General features: G+C 60.5%; 1 protein-coding gene across 9 annotated transcripts in view; it reads left to right on the forward strand.

Moving 5' to 3' along the window:
• Window positions 1-19,912, forward strand: part of WNK2 (WNK lysine deficient protein kinase 2) — a 130,729-nt gene that overhangs the window by 41,385 nt on the left and 69,432 nt on the right. For 8 of the 9 annotated variants that reach the window (XM_078436108.2, XM_078436110.2, XM_078436111.2 and 5 more), the window contains exons 6-12: window positions 2,119-2,207; window positions 4,796-5,015; window positions 9,463-9,745; window positions 13,717-13,919; window positions 15,614-15,745; window positions 16,031-16,222; window positions 17,451-18,017. In XM_078436108.2, coding sequence (XP_078292234.2) covers window positions 2,119-2,207; window positions 4,796-5,015; window positions 9,463-9,745; window positions 13,717-13,919; window positions 15,614-15,745; window positions 16,031-16,222; window positions 17,451-18,017 — 1,686 coding nt within the window. The remainder of the gene's footprint in view (window positions 1-2,118; window positions 2,208-4,795; window positions 5,016-9,462; window positions 9,746-13,716; window positions 13,920-15,613; window positions 15,746-16,030; window positions 16,223-17,450; window positions 18,018-19,912) is intronic. The other variant, XM_078436112.2, reaches the window with a different exon arrangement.

The raw sequence follows: 19,912 nt of genomic DNA on the forward strand, positions 1-19,912 counted from the left end.
GCCTCTCTGTACCCTGTGAGGAGGGGAAGGATGCTGTCATAGAGAGGAAACTGAGGCTGTCTAGCTTGGCGGGGTGGCCGTGCAGACCTCTGAGCTGGCGGTGGAGACACATGGGCCTCGTGTGTGACTGGAGGCTGTAGCACCTTCGGGGCTTCTTCAGGAGGCACCTGCCCCCAGAGCCCCTTGTCTGGGCCGCCATCCCCTGGGCCTGTTGGCTTTCTTGGTGTCTGGTCTGTGCCCACGCGGTTGTCAGCTGTGATCTGGTGGCTTCGGCTGTGTGGACGGATCACCCTGTCCTTCCTTGATGGCCGTCATGCCCCGTGAGGTCGTGGCTTTTCTGGGCACCAGGCCCCATGACCCCCGAGTCCTAGCTGCCTTGCCCTGCCTGGTGCACCCCTCGCTTCTGCAGACAGGCGAGGAGTGTGGTCCCCAGCACCCCAGGGCACCTGTCCTCGCCCTGCCCTCCACTCTGAGCTCCTGACAGGTCACGGCTCATTTCTCTCCTTCAGTCTTAATTCTGAGTTATCGGTCACTTGTTTTGAGCCCCTACTGTGTGCTGCTGAGGGTGTGGGGGGTGGGTATGCACACAGGATCCGGCTGGATCGGCAGAGACGCATGGGTGGGCGTGCAGTGCCCTGGCGGTGCTGGCAGGAGAAGGCAGGCTTGTGGTCGTGGGCAGTGGTCCTCCATGGGGCAGGGGACACCCCAGGGGGTTAGGGCCTCATTGCCAAGCTTGCAGGGGTGCGGGGGGAGCAGTCCACCAGCCCTGGCTTCTGGTTGCGCACGTGGATGCTGCTGTGGTCTGTCTGCCGGGCTGGGGGAGACAGGACTGATTCCTGCTGGTGTGCTCCACGGCCACCCTGGTCCCTCGCAGGCCAGGGACGCAGGCCAGGGCTCCTGTCGCTGCTCCAGCATCCAGCATCTGCCCCCGACCCCAGGTCTCTCAGGCATGCCGTGTCCCTGCTGCCAGCTGCCCGACCCCATACGTCTGAGACTGGGGACACGAGCCCTTTCAAAATGGCAGCCGTTCTGGCATGTTCTTCACCTGCTTTGGGGGCCTCAGCCCTGCAGAGGTGGATGACAGCTTACACGTGTGTTTACCTGTAGTTGTGTTCCTCAGCCCACCTGCCTCCCATAGGGACCTTGGCCCTTCTTCCTGTTGTAATTAGACTCTTCTTTCTGTTGGCCTCAGTGGGACAGCATGGGGTCCTCACCTCCACCAGGAAGTTCTCGGCCGTGCCAGAGCCCCGTGTCCCACTCTGTTGCTGCACAGACCCTCCTGCATGTTGGGCACACACGATTCCCATGGGTTATGGGCCTGGGGCCTGAGGGTCAGGGGTTTGTTGGGCACAGCAGGGCCCCCACCTGGTGGCGGGAGCCGCCAGGGGTCCTGCACTCTTGGGTCCACCTCTGGGCTGGAGGCCACCCCTCCCCACCGTCCCGCCCCCTCTCTCCATGGGAAAACATAGGCATCACGTTCTCTATGTTTAAAAACAAAACAGCCAAGATGAGGACTGGGGAGGCAGAGTCTCGTTGAGGAATGTGATGGGTGAGGCTCCTCAGTGTGTTTAAAAACCCTCCCCCAAGCCCCTGCCCCCAGCAGCTGCACATGAACCCTGCAGTCCATCCCCTGCTTCTCCTGGATCCTCTGGCCTCAGGGTGTGCACTTTGGGGTACTGTGCTCCCATGCCATGGCCATCGCTGGCACCCGCTCGGCCCTTGGTGCAGAACCGCACGGCACCGGCACTAAACCCTGAGCCACCAGGCCTAGGGAAGTCAGCCCTGATTGTGGCCACGGTCAGGCAGATGTCTGGTGCCCTTAGCCAGCAGCAGTGACCACACAGTGCCCTCAGTACCCTCCAGGGAGGGTGTGGTGTGGAAGCTGGCCCCTCTGCCCGGCCACCTCATCCACGCTGGGGGGCGGGTGCTCCCGTCAGGCGGGGGCTGGGTTGGGGTCTTTCTCAGACTCTGCTGCTCCTGACAGCACATCGTCGGGGACTCGGGATGAGCTGAGCCCCCAGCAAGCTGGTGCGCCTCCTGCCTCCTCCCCTTCGGGGTTAGTGCCAGCTGAGCAGGAGGCAGGTCCTGTCGGTGACTCCACTCATCTTGTCTTAACAGGGCATCAAGCCTGCCAGCTTTGAGAAAGTGCATGATCCTGAAATCAAGGAGATCATCGGGGAATGCATCTGCAAAAACAAGGAGGAAAGGTGAGTCCCGGGAGGCTCTGGGTCTGCGTGCTCTTCCTGCGGAAATCACCCCAGCTGGCCCTCACGCACGGGTGGTAGGCAGGCAGGCTGGCTGCTTCAGGCCACGGCGTCCCTGGGCCAGCGAGGCCTCTGGGCAGGCGGGGGGACAGCCTTGGCCCCTCCTCGGCTGCCTGGAGCTCGCTCCCCAGCTTTGGGGGCCATCCTGGAGCCTCCCTCCCTTGCTAGCTGCTTCTCACCCACCTAGCCTGAGCAGGGCCCCCCTCTGCCGTGCCCTCAGCCTCCCTTCCAACCACCTGCAGACTGCGAGTTCCGTGCACCCGGGTTTCAGCCCAAAGCCCTGAGCTGCCCCCGAACCAGCCCCCACCTCTTCAGCTGGTCAACCAGGGCCTCCTCCCCTCTCTTTCCCTCCTCCCCTCCCTCTTCCCCCTTGCCTCTCTCCCTCCTCCTACCTACGTTCTCCTCCCCTCCTCCTCCCTTCCTCCTCCCCTCTCTCTTCCCTTCCTCTTCCCCCTTCTCTCCCTCCTCTCCTCTCTCCCTCCTCCCCTCTTCCTCCTCCTCTTCCTCCTCCCCTCTTCCTCCTCCCCTCCCTCTTCCCCCTTGCCTCTCTCCCTCCTCCTACCTACCTTCTCCTCCCTTCCCTCCTCCTCTCCTCTCCCCTCTCTCTTCCCTTCCTCTTCCCCCTTCTCTCCCTCCTCTCCTCTCTCCCTCCTCCCCTCTTCCTCCTCCTCTTCCTCCTCCCCTCTTCCTCCTCCTCTTCCTCCTCCCTCCCTCTTCCCCCTGCCTCTCTCCCTCCTCCTACCTACATTCTCCTCCCCTCCCTCCTCCCCTCTCTCCTCCTCTCCCTCTTCCCCTTCCTCTTCCCCCTCCTCTTCCCCCTTTCTCTTCCCCCTTTCTTCTCTTCCTCCTTTCCTCCCCCTCCCCTCTCCCTCCTCCCCTCCCTCTTCCCTTTCCTCTTCCCCCTTCTCTCCCTCCTCTCCTCTCTCCCTCCTCCCCTTCCTCTTCCCCCTTTCCTCTCTCCTCCTCCCTTCCCTCTTCCCCTTCCTCTTCCCCTTCCTCTTCCCCATTTCTTCTCTCCCTCCTCTCCTCTCTCCCTCCTCCCCTTTCTCTTCCCCCTTTCCTCTCTCCCTCCCCCCTTCCTCCTTCCCTCCCTCCCCATTCTCCTCCCCTCCCTCTTCCCCCTTTCCTCCCTCCTCCCCTCCTTCTTCCCCTTTTCTTCCCTCCCTCTTCTTCCCTCCCCTCCCCCCCATTCTCCTCCCCCCCCTCCTCCCCCTTTCCTCTCTTCCTCCTCCTACCTATATCCTCTTTCCTTCCCTCTTCCCCTTCTTCTTCCCCCTTTTCTCCCTCCCTCCTCCCCTTTACCCCTCCTTTTCCCTTTCCTCCTCCCCATTCTCCTCCCCTCCTTCTTCCCCCTTTTCTCCGTCCCTCCTTTTCCCTCCTGTCTTCCCCTTTCTCCTCCCCTCCCTTCTCTCCCTTTCCTCTCTCCCTCCTCCTACCTTCATCTTCCTCCCCTCCCTCCTCCCCTTCCTCTTCCCCCTTTCCTCCTTCCCTCCTTCCCTCCTTCCCTCCTTTTCCTCCCCTCCTCCAGTCTTCAATTACCCCTGCCCATCACCCCATCCCTCCCCCTCCTCCCCCCCCACACTCTTCCTTGCCCCCTTGTGTGCCCTCCCCACCCCTGTGCACATAGCACATGGCCACCCTGTCACTGTCCTCACCCTTGATATCTGCTGCCATCGTCTCTCAGGGATCCTTTTCTGATCCTTGGGCTTTCTCTCCTGCTCCCTGCAGGTTATCACATTTTATTTTTTAAGAAAAACAGTAAAAAGTTGTGAAATGTAAGTCATATTAGAGAGGTATAGAAACAACCACCTGGAAGCAAAGAATTCTCAGAGCAGACCCTGCAAGACCACCTTCCAGACCGGGACTGGCAGGGGCCCTGACCTCTACTCCCCTTTTCCTGTGTGGTGACCGCGCATGGGGTGTGGGCTCTGCCTGTCCATTGGATGAGGTGCCCTCTGCAGTAATCAGGGAGGGGCTGCTGGAACAGACAGGACCCTGGGAAGAAGGGAACTCCGTGTTCAGGGATGGGGAGAGGTTGCCATGACGTTGCCCAGCAGCTGACCCACCCCCATCCTGAGGAACTCTGGAAGGCCCCTGAGCACCCCCTGCTTCTGGGAGCCTGGACTGCGCCCCTCCCCCCCCTCCCCCAACAGGTTCAGCCTCACCTGGAGCCACGAGTCTCCATGGCACCTGGGGGCTCACCAGCGCTTCCACAGGCCTATCTGCACCGTGCAGAGCCCGGTCTAGAAACTGTTCACTTCTGAGTCTCTCTTGATAGGGGTGTTTACTTTTCATAATGAGAGAAAAAAGAAGCCGTGAAAGCTCTGCAGCGAGCTGCGTTCAGGTGTAATCTTCTCCGCTTCCCTGGGAATAAACTATTGCGTGCTGCCCTTGAGGACAGAGCCTGCCCATTGGATAGCATAGTCGGAGAACCTTCTGGAAGGAGCGGGGTGGGTCAGGGCCCTGGCGCTTTGTCTAGTGCCTTGCCAGCAGGCCTGCCCTCACCGTGCCCATCGACTGTCCCTCCTCAGGTACGAGATCAAGGACCTGCTGAGCCACGCCTTCTTCGCGGAGGACACGGGAGTGAGGGTGGAGCTGGCAGAGGAGGACCACGGCAGGAAGTCTAGCATCGCCCTGCGGCTCTGGGTTGAGGACCCCAAGAAACTGAAGGGCAAGCCCAAGGACAACGGGGCCATAGAGTTCACCTTTGACCTGGAGAAGGAGACGCCGGATGGTGTGGCGCAGGAGATGGTACCATGACGCTCGCTTGCGGAGGGCGGGTGGCGGGTACCGGTAGATGCGGGGTATTCCGCGAAAGCGTGTGGTTTCCAAAGATCAGGACGAGGTCAGAGCAGGGGTGTGGCCCTGTGGCGAGCGTGCAGGGGGGGGACTGGGGGCTCCAAGGCAGCACGGTGAGGGGTCCTATGGGGTCGTGAGGGGTCCCGTGGAGCCGTGCAGGGAGGGACTGGGGGCTTGGGTGGATCGGGAAAGGCCCGGGTTTTGACCAGGGTTTTGCTGCTTTTGTGTGAATGTGGCTTTGGTTTGATTGTCCCTTTGTTGCTGAGGGCACTGGGTCCCGCTGCAATGCTGCAGGAGAGGTGTGTGTGAGAAAGCAGCTGCTGATTTTTGCTGTAGAAAGTGAGCTTGAGTGAAAATCCGCGTGCTCGCCGCAGGGGAGGCAGTGCTAGGCCGTGCCTCTCGTCGGCACAGAAGTGCATGCCCTCTTTTCCTGCATCTAGCACGCCTGGCAAAATCGTAGTGCCTCCCAGGGTACAGCTCGTGGGTTCTCTAGACTCCCTGGCCCTGGGTGGGTTTTAAGGAGGCAGAAGTGGACTGTGGCTCTGGAGGGTGGGCTGGGAGGCCACGTCATTCCTCGAGCCCCTGCTCGGAGGAGGAAACTGAGGCTGGCTGTGCCGTGTAAGATGTGGGCCACGGGCTGTGGCTCGGCTTTGTGGGGCGTAGGGCGCCTGTGAACACAGCACGTGAGGAGTCCATGGCCTTGTGGGTGGATCGGGGCAGTGGTAGCAGAACGGTTGCTGCACGGCCAGCTGGGGCCTCACCGCGCCCTGGATGGTGGCTGGTCCTCTGCTGCTTCCCACATGTACGGTGAGCATGACATCCTGCTGATGGCCCGGAGCCCAGGACGGGACCACCCTCACCTCCCCAGCTGCCGGTCACATCCCTGGGCCCAGAAACGGGGCAGCACTGCTGTGAGTAGATCGAACGGGGCTGTGTGGCTCACACGCCCGAGTGGATGTTGGGTCGCTAGGTACCGACTTGCAGTTAGTGGGCACGTCAGTGCCCTGACTTCAGGACCCTTGTTCCTCCTTGACCTACAGCGCCGCGGTCCCCTCTCACCTTCCAAAATTTAAAGCACAAGCATTGACGAGCTGGGTGATGTGCAGGCCGGTGGCCCAGGAGTGAGGGTCCAGTGCCACATGTCCTGGGGACCCACAGGGAGAGGGACCTGGCCAGGAGGTAGGCTGTGGCCAGGGGTGGCCCTGCTGGATATGATGCAGGTCCCTGGGGCTGCCGTGAGGGGTGTGTCTGTCAGGGCCGGCCAGGTCGGGCCAGTGTGGGCACCTCCGGAGGCCTGGGGGCAGGCAGCTGTCCGCCTCCCTGTGAGCCTGGTGGCACCTGCTCCACACGCCCGGGGAGCCTCCCTGCCCAGGATGGATTCCGGCGGGAGCCCCGCGCAGGTCAAGGGCCACAGCAATGCACGAGGACGACGGACCGCGGCACAGATGGATTCCACGTGATGTCGTCTGCCACAGTTGGACCAGGCGCCTCTTCAGTTGTAGGGCGGGGTGGTGGCCACACTCGGCCTGAGGCCTTTTTGGGAACACCCACTCTCGTGAGCGACTTCTCCCTTCTCTGCCTCAACACAGAGATGCCCGGCCTCCTCTGTCTCCGGCCCATGCCGGGCCTGCCGCCTCGCCTGCCCTCAGCGAGCCCCTGGCCCTTGGCTGGACTTTCTGGGCAGCGTCTGCGCGTTCCCGGTGGAGACCCTAGGGCCCCACACTTTTTCTGAGGAGCGTCCTACAAGCAGCAGGACGTTCTTGCCGACTGCGCATTGCTGTGTTCAGTTAAAGATGATGGAATGATGCATGCCCTCTCCACTCCGGGAGCAGGACGAGCTGGTGCCTCGGGAGCTGCCAGTATCGAGCTGAAAGTGGCTGCGTTTCCAGGGCCGGGTCCGCCTGCGGCTTCGGCTCCTGGCCGGGACCTTCCCGAAGGCCCACCGTAAAACACCAGATCTGACATCAGGAGCCCCAGTGGGGCATTGTTGCAGGGCTCACCGCCCCCGGCTGCCCTGGGTGGCCACATACCAACAGCTGTAATTGAACACACCTACTTCTTTGCAACGCCAGCGCCCATGTCCCAGTCTAAAACCAGCCACCTCTAGCAGGTGGCTCACGGGGCGTAGGGGACGAGATCGAGATCACCGGGGATGAGAAGGACCCGTCCCCTGGGCTGGCTTTGGCCTGGAAGTGATCCCTTGTGAGGACTCCCGGAGAAGGGGCTCGCAGCCTGGCCTGGGCTCCCCGTGTCTGTGCACCCCCTCTTCTGCCTTCATGGCCTTGGTGCAGTCGACATTGCATTGTGGTAAAGAATGGGGCTAAATTTTCCCCATCCGGGAAAAAAAATAGAAGAAACACCTTAGAGAGGATCGCCAGGGGGTGACCGTGAGGACAGAGATGGAAGGAAAACTGGGCCATGGGCAGAAAATAGAAGCAGCAGGCAGGTGTGTCCGCGGGGCGCCTTCTCGTCCGTGGCCTCTGGTCAGGGCGGCCCTATGGTGGGCTGGCAGGTGAGTGGGCGGCACTGACCTCAGCCCCAGCCCCTCGCGAGAATCCTGGCCGAGTGCCAGCACTCACCCTGCCACCCGGGGCCCCAGTCTGGCGGGAGGCTGGCTGCCGAGAGGTCTGCGGGATTTTGACATGGTTTTTTGCTCTGTCCAGCGGGGTTGTTTTCTGAAATGAGATTGTGAAGTTATCAGTCCCACACTTACAGAAAAGTTGCAAACGTACCAAAGAGAACCATTTGACATGATGTCCAGACCTGATGCCCCATCACCCCGAATACGCCCGTGTCTCTTTTCCACCGTTCTACTTGGCCACCCCAGCCATCAGAACGGGGAGAGCCACTCAGACCTGTTCAGGGTCCCTTGTTGTCTGTCTTTAGTTGTCTTGCCATGAAGGATACATCCGGTGACCACCTTGCGTGGCTCCCTTGTGGTCATGTCAGTGTGTCTGTGGGAGTGCTTGGCGTGGGGCTGTGTCCCCACCAGGGCCAGCCCACTGAGCACGTGGCCTTTGATCGCCTGGTTGAGGGGCGTCTGCCAGCGGTCTCCTAGGAAGTGGTGGGTGGGTGTACCTCGTGACTGTGTCCTCTCCATTTATTTGCGTCTCCGTGGACTCACGGTTTTGTTGGTGAGTTACCCATGACCACATAGTACTTTACCCCAAATGCAGCACTGTACACGTGTGTGGTCTCACACTGTCCCTGCGGTCAGGAATCTGGGCGGCTTAGGGGGTCCTTCTGGCTCTGGGTCCTCCACGCCATGTGGCCGGGGCGTCATCCAGGGCTGACTGGGGCCGAGGGTCTTTCGGCGTCTGTGTCACTCACCTGGCTGCTGGCAGGCCACTGTTTCCAGCCGGTGGGTTGTTCCATAGGCCACTCGTGACATGGCTTCCCGTGAGCCCGAGATCCACGGGAGGGTGTGGAGGGGCGGACAGAGACCACACATGTGGTGTCCTGTGTAACCTCATGCCAGCAGTGACACCTGTCACTCCTGCCGCCACAAGTCACTTGCGCTCCCCGCCATGTGCATTGGTGGACATGCTCCTCAGGCCATCACGGCGTCACTGTGTGTTTTGATGCCCAGCACGTGTGCCTTTGGACCGTGGAGGTGCTGGGCACCGGCCCGCGTCCTCCCACGCATCCTTCGTTCCTCGTTCTCTGAGTGTGGCTTGCTTTCAGGCACAGTGAGGTGTCTAGGCCCCTCCTCCTTCTCTTGCCTGAAACCACTGTTCCGTGGGGAGCTCAGCTCTCACACTGGCCAGACTCCGGGCACCACCCCGGGCCCAGCTGGTGTTCTGTCGCCTGCACGCGCGCTCATGTGTGCATCTATGCACACGTATGTCTGCTGTATGTTGAAAGCCGTGAGTTCGCTCGTCTCCCGATAGGTGCCAAAAGTTCTGTGCTCTGGCTTTCTCCCTTTCCACACGAGGTTCCCACGGTGATGGGGCAGAGATGGGCCTCCGTTGCTTCGTGGTTTTGCCCTCGGTGTCCTCTGGGAGAGCTGTGACTTTTCCCAGAGATCCGGGGCTCCTTCACAAATGCTCTCCTGGGTTCAGAGTTTTCCGGGCATGGGTGCCCCCGTCCCCCCTTGTCTCAAGTTACACGGTGCACCCCCTTCCCTTTGTGCGTTTTTGGAGAGCTGTCCGGCCAGAGGCAGCTTAGGGTCCCTCCCCTCCCTGCACTCATCCCGCGGGCACACGCACCTGCTGCAGCCTCGCTGTCCCAGGAGCGGCACTGTGCAGGTCCAGAGGGCTGTGCTGTTTGCAGATTTTCAGTTGGCAGGAGGGCACTTCCTTCCAGGCGGGTGAGAGATAGGGTGGGGCCTGAGAGGGGCTTCTGCAGAAATCCTGTGAATGGGAGGTGACTGGTAATGGTGTGGCACCGCCCTTTGCAGATCGAGTCGGGATTCTTCCACGAGAGCGACGTGAAGATTGTGGCCAAGTCCATCCGCGACCGAGTAGCATTGATCCAGTGGCGGCGAGAGAGGATCTGGCCGGCGCTGCAGCCCCCGGAGCAGCGGGACCCAGGCAGCCCCGACAAGGCCAGGGGCCCGCCCGCACCCCTGCAGGTCCAGGTGACCTACCACGCCAAGGCTGGGCCGCCGGAGCCCGAGGAACCCGAGGCAGACCAGCACCTCCTGCCTGCCGCGCTGCCGGCCAGCGCCACCTCCCTGGCCTGTGAGTGCCGTCCTCCCCGCGCCCGCGCCCCCAGCCCGCGCCTCAGGTGCGGACCGCAGGTGCGGGCGAGCGCTCTCCCTGGGGCCGGGGGGCACTGGGGTGTCTTTGGCTCGTGGAAGCCTAGCGTCTCGGGACAGGCGGGGACAAATGTGCAGACAGATCCAGAACCTCCCGTGCCCCAAGCCAGTAGGATGGAGTGGCTCATCCAGCTACTGCTTCTATGTCGAGGCCAGTCCTGTCCGCGGGGCCTGGTGGGGGCATCCCCGCCGGGACACCACTGCCCTGGGGCCGAGAACGGCTGCAGTCTCCCGTGGTCCTGGCGCTCTCAGCCGTGACCTTTGCTGCCAGGATTACATGTCCCCGAGGTTATCTCCCTTCTAGTGCCCGACCTTTGGCACCTTCACCCTGTTTCCCAGGGTATCACTGATGGCTTGTTGGGAATCACGCTGAGTCCCGGATGACTGGGAGAGGGAACAGAGGGTCTCCTGCAAGTCTGGGCAGAAGAATGGCCTGCCTTTGCTGCTAGTAGCCTAAAAATCCAGCTGTGGGCTGAGGGTTGAGGACGTGGCATCTTCCGCCCATTCTGTGAATAAGTGCTGAGTATGACTGTAGCCTACCTGGGCCACGTTTTTAGGCTGTTCGTGTGGAGAGGTCAAAATCTCCTGTTCGATTGATTTAATAGGAGCACGTCATTTTTCGTTAAAACAATAGTGACGTTCTTCAAAGTAGGCTACTGAAATTCAAACCAGTAGCTAGCTGCTGCTCAGAGACCGCGTGCTTGCCTCCGGCTTCCTCCCGACCCGCTGGCGTGCTCTGGAGAAGACGGGCACTGCGTCCTCATCCCACTTTTTGATAAGCCAGCGGTTAATCGACGGGCATAAACTTCGCGTGGGAAAAGGCTCTCTGTATCGGGCACACTTCACACACCAAACACCTGGCTGTTTGAACAGTTTCTAGGCAGGAGAGACACCCGGACCTGGAACGCAGTCTGCCGGGGTCAGCTGTCCCTGCACAGACTCGACCTGCCGTGCAGACACGGATCGCACGGTGGCTCAGCATGGGTGGGCGTTCTGTCTGCAGACACGGTCTGCCTGTCGATCCAGGGCGGTTCTGTGCGTTCATTGTGAGTTCTGTAAAGCAGATAACGTGGTCGCGTCGTGTCAAATTCAGACCGTACCAGGGGGTGTGCAGCAGAGGTCAGTTACTGTTCCTCCTTGGAGGCCACTGATGTTGCCTGTCTCTTAATGGTAACTTCCAGAGATAATGTGTGCATAGAATCATTCACGTGCACCCACACGTATGTGCATATACGCACACGTGTGCACGCAGCAGAACCCACACACATGGGTGTCCACGACGTACTGAGCATACTCGCACACACGAAAGCCCTGTGCTTTGTGAAGGTGAGATGACGGGGTCCGGGCTGCACACACATCGCTGGCAAAGGGACCTGATCTTGAGTAGCAAGGTGGGTGGGCAGACGCACGCATGTCAGAAGGTACAGCAGACATCACGCTGTGGGGTTCTCCACCACAAGCTGCCCACCTCAGCCCAGATCAAGTTCATTGAGAAGGTGTGGGCCAGCACCCAGTGACTGCAAGAAGGCACTTTGTCAGTAGGTTTAAAAGATTTTTTTTTTAAGTTTACTTATTTATTTTGAGAGAGAGAGAGTGAGAGAGGATGTGAGCAGGGGAGGGGCAGAGAGAGAGGGAGAGAGAACCTCCAGCAGGCTTCCACACTGTCAGCACAGAGCCCCGCTGAGAGCTCGAACCCCCGAACCATGAGATCATGATGTGAGTCCAAATCGAGAATTAGATGCTTAACCAACTGAGCCACCCAGGTGCCCTAAATTTTTAATTCTAGAAATAACACATTCCCTTTATTTTTTTTAGGAGTAGAATTCAGTGATTCATCACGTACATACAACACCCAGTGTTCATCACAGGTGCCCTCCTTAGTCCCCATCCCCCATCCAGCCCATCCCCCACCCACCTCCCTCTGTCAACCCTCAGTTTGTTCTCTATCATTAAGAGTCTTTTGTGGTTTGTTTCGCTCTCTTCTCTTTCCCTCCTTTCCTGTATGTTTATCTGTTTTGTTTCTTAAATTCCACATATGTGTGAAACCTGACTTATTTCACTTAGCGTGATACATTTTCACTCCATCATTACAAATGGCAAGATTTCATTCTTTTTGATGGCTGAGTAATATTCCATTATATGTATGTATGTATATATATATACACACATATATACATACACACACATACATATACATATATGTATATATGCATGTATATATCCTATCTTATCCATTCATTTGCAGTGGGCATTTGGGGTCTCTCCATAGTTTGGGTATTAAACACATTCTGCTTAAGAAAGTAAAATGTTGCATATATGGTTAAAGTTGGTTTATATGAAATTTGCCAAGTCTGTACATACTCTTTTTCTTGTGCACACACTGTGTGTTTCTGTGTTTCTGTCTTGTGTGTGTCTGTCTCTATTGCTCTGTCTCTGTGTCTGTTTCTGCATGTCTCTCTGTGTCTCTGTGTCTCAGTGCATGTCTCTGTGTGTGTCTGTCTCTGTAGGTCTCTTTGTGTGTCTGTCTCTACATGTCTCTTTGTGTGTGTCTCTGTAGTCTTTCTGCATGTGTCTCTGTTCCTCTGTCCCTCAGTGTGTTCTTTCTGTGTCTCTGTGCGTGTCTGTTTACGTATATCTCTTTGCATGTCTGTAGGTCTCTCTGCGTGTGTCTCTTTGTATGTCTTTGTCCTCTGTGTCTCTCTCTGCATGTGTCTCTTTATGTCTCTGTGTGTCTGTCTCTGTCTCTAGGTTTGTCTGCATGTGTCTCTGTATGTGTCCACGTCTCTGTCTCTGTGTGCAGGAGGAAATGACCACCAACTGCTCACTGAAAGTCACCGTGTGTCTAATGGGTTCCGTGCAGTTATAGACCTTGGGGCTCTCGTGTCCTCCCAGGTTAGAGTGGACCCTGATGAGCCCCTGGGAAAAAATGACTTTGATGTAAAGCCAGCAGGATTCCCTTTTACTCCATTCGCTTAAATTGCAAATGGACACAATGCTGGCTCTCCGAGGGGCCCTGTAGACGTGCTTGGTGCTGCGGGTGGGAAGCCACAGTGTCCGTGTACATTCTGGAGTCTGGAAGCAGGAAGCAGAAGGTGCCATTTCAAGCAGGATTTTGTCTTCACCGTTCAGTGGCCTGGCCATGCAGGCGGCCTGTCGTCCCCACTGTGATTCGGGGAGGCGAGCCCGTGGCCACGGGGCCTGTCTGTGCCTGATGTGTGGGTGGCTCCCTCCGCCGTGGCACTGGTGCGGGGAGCCACCCCCTCTCGGCCTCTCCGCGGGGTGGGGCCTCGCCTGCCCCATTTTCCAGCTGGGTTACGGGTGGGCCCGTGATGTGAGGGCCAGGTTTGGACTCAGCTTTTCCTGCTTTGTGCTCTTTGTCGTGGTGGTGAAGGTGGCCAGAGTCCCCGCCCCGTAAAATACGGATGAGCGTCGCTTCTGCCACAGGACCCTAGTTTGTAGCCTCTCCTAGCTTCTGTCAGCCTCCTAAGGCCCCTTGCCGAGCTCTCGCTCTCCAGCCGGGCCAGGCAACAGGCGAGGGCCCTGTCTGTAGCCAGGGTGGACACACTTCCTGCAGAGGATGCTGTCAGGTGCCCTCCTGGGACCCGTGGTGCCCATGGCGGATGGCCCCTGGACAGCATTGGGGTGGGGCGCCAGGGCATCCCCGGGTGGGTTCCAGCCCCTGCCCCCCATCGTCCTAGAGTGATTTGTCTAGAACGATAAGCACTTAAGTGCTCAGGTGACTGAGAAACCTGGCCAGGTCCCGGTTTGCGGGAGAGCGCAGGGGGCCGGCTGAGCATCGTGTCTGAGCACGGTCGCGGTCCCCAGACCGTGTGTAGAGTGCGTGGGGTGGTGTTTGGGGGCGTCTGCTCTGAGCCGTGCCTTTGTCCTTCCCAGCGGATAGCACGTTTGACAGCGGCCAGGGCTCCACCGTGTACTCGGACTCTCAGAGCAGCCAGCAGAGTGCGGTGCTGGGCTCGCTGGCGGACGCGGCCCCGCCCCCGACTCAGTGCGTGTGCAGTCCCCCGGTGAGCGCGAGTGATGGGCCTGTCCTGCCGTACAGCCTGCCCTCGCTGGGGCCCTACCAGCAGCCTGCTGTGGTGAGTCAGCCCCTCCCCCCGTGGCCTGGAGCCCCACGGGCAGCCCAGGCTGCGCTGGCCCGTGGTCAGGCCCCGGGGAGGTCCACCCTGCTGGGACGTTGGGGGCTGTGCGCTGAAAGGCCCACTGGGTGGGAGAACAGGAGCGTGGAGCCCAGACCGCAGAGCTTCGTGGCTGTGGCGGAGCTGGCATCGTTTCTAGTAACGACACGGCTGGTTCCGCTCGCGTGTCTGGCCCCGCTGAGGGGGTCGTACGTGTCCCCGGGTAGCTCTCCATTGGACACCACGCAGCCGTTAAACGTTAGAAGCACGAGGACGGCAGAACTGTGGGGAACGTGTTCAGCCACGGTTGACAGACCTGTAGGGTAACTTGTAAGGTGCGGAGGCGGAGCCTGATGGGTGAAGCAGGAACAGCCGGGGGGAGGGGGTGGCGGTGGGGGGGGGGGGGTCCGAGCCGGCCTTTATTCTTCAACTTGATTTGATTTATGCCCAGATGAACCCCATGCTTCACAGCTGCAGAGCTGGGCTGTGGAGGGGGGTCCAGAGGGAGAGTCAGGCCCCTAGGCCCCCTTCCCAAGGGTCCAGCTGCTGCCGCCTGAGCACCGGTCCCCGTCTTGTGGGCCTGGGCCGTCGGGCAGGCTCAGAAGGTCCCTCTGGAGGGCGTTTGTGTCTGCTGAATCCTGGACTCGTTTCCAGCTCCCGTTTGTGGCTTTGCTGGTTTCACGAGATGAAGTGAAGCAGGATTTTAAACGGCAGCAGAAACTCACGTAGGGAAAGGCGGACTGTCCCCCCACAGTGGTGGCAGTTGGTTCTGGGTGGCCCATCCTGCGTGCGGGGCTCCCCCTGGGCACATGGCTGCGGTTGCTGCACGGTGGCTTCAGGTGAACACAGAGGGGAGCTCGTCCCCCCCCGCAGGCCTTTCATAAAGCATTTACCGTGAAGGACACAGTGAGCGGTGAGGCCTGGCAGTTCCCGTCACCCAGAAAACCGAAGCACTTTCCGAGTCAGCCTCGGACATCTTTCCTGTGTCCGAACCTGTGCCCCCCACAGCCCCCACCTGCATCTCCCATCTCCGTATTTGAAGTAAATCTCAGAAGAGTGTTTTGCCCATAAAGATGTCAGTCTGTACATCTGCAGGATCAGGTTCTTGAAAACAGAACCTGACAACGTTACACGTAAAAATGGGCATGTGAGCAGCTCTTCCTTAACAGTGTCAGACACCCAGCGCTCAGACCGTGGACTCTGGGTCTGTGCTGCCACTGGCGATGGGGACTCTGGCGGCCGAGTCACTGAAGATCCCGGCTCTGTCCCACTATCTGGTCCCACTTTCCCGAACCCTGCTTGTGATATATTTGCGGGTCTGTGTTTCACACGGTCCCATAGATGAAAAGCAAGCTCATTCATCTCTCTCTCCCACTGAATGTCCCGGTTCTGCAAAGCCTTCATGGTGTTCTTTTCTCATGATTGCATAATGTCTCATAGACCTGAAATTCCAGAACATTCCTTGGTTGGGAGTAGTGGCTGTTCTCAGCTTAGGGACCACCACATCTCACTTCTGCCAAGTTCTGTGCCCAGGCGAGTCCCTAAAAGAGTGAGAGGCATATGGGGAGCGGGTGGCAGGTCACTGTGGCTGTGGAGCTCGAGCTGGGTGGGGGGCCTGAGGGCAGCTGGTGAGTGGCTCTCGGTGCTCTCTGCAGCCTGGACTGCCGGGGAGCTCCATCCCGCCCCCAGCCCGCCCTCCGCTCCCGCAGCAGCATTTCCCGGAGCCAGCCATAAGTTTTGCTCCCGTGTCGACGGGCCCGGGCCAGCCTGTGCCTGCTGGCCAGCAGGTGAGTGTGGGCTGCCCTTGCTCACAGCCACCACCCTGGATGTGCAGCGAGCTCTGCTGGCCTGGGTCCCCTCTGCTCCTTCTCTGTGGTTGCCCGGCACCTGGGGTGCAGATGGGAGTGGGGTTTATAGATCCATAGCACTTGGAAGAGCCCCGCTTACACAGAACGATGCCTTCAGATATGCGTGTCTCAGGCTCCGGGCTGGGTGTGCGTGCGCATGTTGGGGTGGGGGAGGCTCAGCAGGATGCTGATCTAAGGGAAGCCTCCCCCCGCATTTCTCTCCAGCCTCCTCCACTGGCCCAGCCGGCGCCCTTGCCCCCTGTCCTGGCCCCACCGCCTGTGGGCCCCCTCCAGCCGGTGCCCCCTCATCTGCCGCCCTACCTAGCTCCGACTTCCCAGGTGGTGGCCCCCGCTCAGCTGAAGCCCCTCCAGATGCCGCCAGCACCTCTGCAGCCTCTGCCTCAGGTGCCTGCTCAGGTAAAATCCCCCTCCCCGCACTGCCCTCCACCTTGCCTTTGCCCCCAGCCTGGCTGGCCGCTCTTCATACTCTGGGCTGTGAGTGCTCATGGGTCCTCGGGATGGGAGCACTCCCTGGGGCTGGGGTGGCCGTGCCCATCTGCCCTGGGCGTCTCTCCCAAGTACGTCCGGGACAGAGAGAGGTTCGGCCCAGGGTCAGGGCCACGGGAGCCAGGGTGTAGCACAAAGCTATGGCCACGGTCTATCATGGAGCCACCCAAGGCTGTGCCCATTGTGAGTCCAGGGCCTCAGATGACCAGGGACACTGGATAGTACACGGTGCTTGGGTGCTGTTGCTGGGGTTAATGCCATCGACGGCGTACGTGTCATGGTCCCATCACACCACATTGGTGGGATGCAGAAGGGAACTGTGCCACATATTGAAGGTGTGAGCGTCCTCACGGTTTGCGGAAGCCCATGGGAGAGTCTTGTCACCTGGTCTTGTCCTCATCACAGTCACCGTCTAGTTAAGCTGCTGTTCCCTTTCTGGCGGTAACAGTGTTGAGCGGCTTTTCCGATAGGTAGAAGTTGGCTTGCAGACTTTTGTTGCTTGATAATCGCGGGAAGACGGGCATTATGTGACGATGCTCACATGTTGGCCACTGGAAAGGCTTTAAGGAGAGAATCCGCCGAAATGTGTTAAGTGCTGATTCCAGGAGGCCAGATAGCGGGTGTCTGCAGGATGGAAGACCAGACCCGGAAGGTTCCAGAGCACCGCTGTGGGGCATGGCCCCAGCACGTGGGGGGTCTTGGATATGCTTTCCCCTGAGACAGCCCTCCAGAGTTTGGTCTCCGTGTGAGTGTGTTCAGACTGGGGGTGTTAGGCAAAGTAATTTCGGATCTTGGGGGCCAGTCTGGTGGTGTGGACGGTGCTGGCTCTCGAAGGAAAACGTGCGGAAGCTGCGAAGCCGGGAGTCGCTGCTCCAAGCCCTCGTGTCCGAGCTGCCGGCTGGTTCCTTTCTGCAGCAGCTGCCTGAAGTGCCGGGGCTGGTGGTGGGGGCATCAGGCGGGGGCGGGGTGGGCCGGCGGGGGGCGGGGCGTGCGTCAGGCGTGCGTGTTGCGGGAGGACTGTTATGGGGCTGGCGTGCGTCGGTGGGCGTGGGGCGGGAGGACTCGTGTCGGGTGGGTGTCGGGCGGGCGTTGGGCCGGGCGAGCCCCGGTGAGGCTGGCGTGCTCCCGTGTTTTTCAGGTGCCTCCGCTTCCCGTCGGGCCGCCCATTGCGCCCCTGGCCTCCATGGACAGCCTCTCCACAGCTCTGCCCGACCTGCCGGCCGCCACCGGGCCCGCCGTCCCCTCCGTCCCCGCTCCCTCTCAGTATTTCTCTCCCGCCGTCATCTTGCCAAGCCTCCCGCTCAGCGCCGCCGCCGCCCCCCTGCCCGCGTCACCAGCCCTGCCCCTGCAGGCGGTCAAGCTGCCCCACCCCACCGGGGCGCCGCTCGCCGTGCCGTGCCGGACCATTGTGCCAAACGTGGCGGCCACCGCCACCGCCATCCCTCTGCTGGCCGTGGCCCCGCAGGGTGTGGCCGCCCTGTCCATTCACCCGGCCGCTGTGGCTCAGCTCCCGGCCCAGCCCGTGTACCCGGCAGCCTTTCCGCAGATGGTGCCCGGCGACGTCCCGCCTTCTCCCCTCCACGCGGCGCAGAACGTGCGGGCTGCCCCGTCCCAGCCTGCGCCCCCCACGCTGCCGCAGCCCCACCAGCCAAGCGTCACACACCTTCCAGAGCAGGCCGCTGCGGCAGGTGGGGCGGGGAGCCAGGTAATCCACCTGCCACGCAGGGCCTGCCCTCAGGTCCCGGAAGACGGCCTTAGCTGCTGACCCAGAGAGGTTCTCTGGCCTCTGCTTCTCCGTAGACCCGGGGGAGGAGGAGGGGTGGGCGAGCGGGCAGTTCTGTCCCTCGGCTGTGGCTTCTCATGCCGCGTGTAGCATGCCTGCTGTATCCCGAGTTGCAGCTGCGGGAGTTGGGGTGACTGATGCTTCCACTATTGGGCTCTTTAGAGGGTCAGTGTTAGCTGCTGCTGCTGCTGCTGGTGATGGTGGTGGTGATGATGATGGGGTCCCTGGCCATGCCTTCTCCAGGCGGGGTCTAGAGCCCGTGTCAACTCCAGGGGGGGCACCTGGGAGCCAGCTAGTGGCTCACCCCCATCCCAGCAGCCAGGGAGCGAGGCAGACGGGGCTCTGAGGAAGCAGACAGGCGGTGCTAAGGGCACACAGCTGTGGGTTTCAGGCTGGCCAGAGCAGACAGGGATGACCCCTGGGGTCAGATGGGCACCCTAGGTGGCTTGCTGTGTGGACAGTGAAGGGCTGGCCTTCCCAAGACTCCATGCACCTGTTGGAGCTCTAAGCTGTTTTCCAACCTCATGTGAGGAGAGGAGCGGGAGTGGGGCCTGTCACCTGGGGCCTCCCCCCCCACCCCCCGGGCCCCAAGTCTCAGCAGCTGTGTGGCTGCAGCGAGCTATTTGCCTTCTGAGCTAAGATCCCTCTCCTGTGTGCTGGGGCCAGTAGCCCCCCTTGGGCCTCGTGTTGAAAGTCTACCCCCAATGCGTGTGGAGGAGCCAGGTGTCACTTTGCACTCTCTAGTCTCGAGTAAGACCGCGCATCTGGAGAGCACACAGGTCCTCCCGGCCGTTGATTCTCAATGCCTGATTCCAGAAAGGATGTGTTGGTGACAGAAGGGCTGGTTTGTGTTGACAGCAGGGGGCAGAGGAGATGCAGCAGTCTGGCACCCAACGAACAAGCACCTGCCTGGCCCGTTAGTTGGGGTGACATCCGCTTAACCGGTCGGGGCTGTTTGCAGAAAGCCAAGGGCGACGTGGAGGCCTGGGGTCTGCAATGTCAGGGCCTGGCCTGGTGCCTCTCTGCCTTCTAGCCTGGTGTGTGGGTCGCTGGCTCAGCCGGCAGCTGGGGCAGGCGCCGTGCGCCCACAGGCTGTTGGCCATGCCTGGCGGCCTCCCGGCGTCTGTGGTTTATGGACGGGCCGGGCTGGCCGCCTCACGGCCTCCCTGCACTGAGAGAAGATTCCCGTGAACACAGCAGCTGGGGGTCCTTCCGGAGGAGAAGGGGCTGTGGCTTTCACAGCCGATCCCCACGCCAGCATGGCTAGTAGCGGGCCTTCGTGTTCCTGACCTCAACCTGGAGGCAGGGAGGGATGGAGGCTCCCGCTCTTTCGCACGGGGGCCCACCTTCTGCCTTGTTTTCTCAGCTGTCCCACCGGGAGCTTTTAGAGGGTCTGTGAGGAGCCCGGCCCGTGTCCCGAACCGCCCTCTGCAGGCCGAAGTCCTCGCTCCTCCCGCACGTAGCTGACGGAAGGCTGGGGCAGTGTGTGGGTCAGGTCCCTTGGTGGCCCTGGGGAGCCCTGTCCATTGCTGAGTACTGGCCACCATTAGAGCTTCTCAGCTGGACTTAAGTTCGGAAGTGAAGTGTGGTTTTAGGTTTCATGGCACAGAGACGAGGACTTGGAAGTGCCCGTTGTTAGCGGTTACTGCTAAATGTGTGTGTTAACGTGTCCTGGGGCCGGGGGCCAGATTGCAGAGGAACGCCCATCACCCAGCCCTGAGTGGGTGCGCCTGCCTGGACCAGGAAGCACCTGCTTTGGCCCAGGACCCCCCCGCCCCCCCCCCCCCACCTCTCGGCAGAGGCATGGCTGGCACTCC

Source organism: Panthera onca, chromosome D4 (assembly GCF_046562875.1).
Source record: "Panthera onca isolate mPanOnc1 chromosome D4, mPanOnc1 haplotype 2, whole genome shotgun sequence".
Lineage (NCBI taxonomy): Eukaryota > Metazoa > Chordata > Mammalia > Carnivora > Felidae > Panthera > Panthera onca.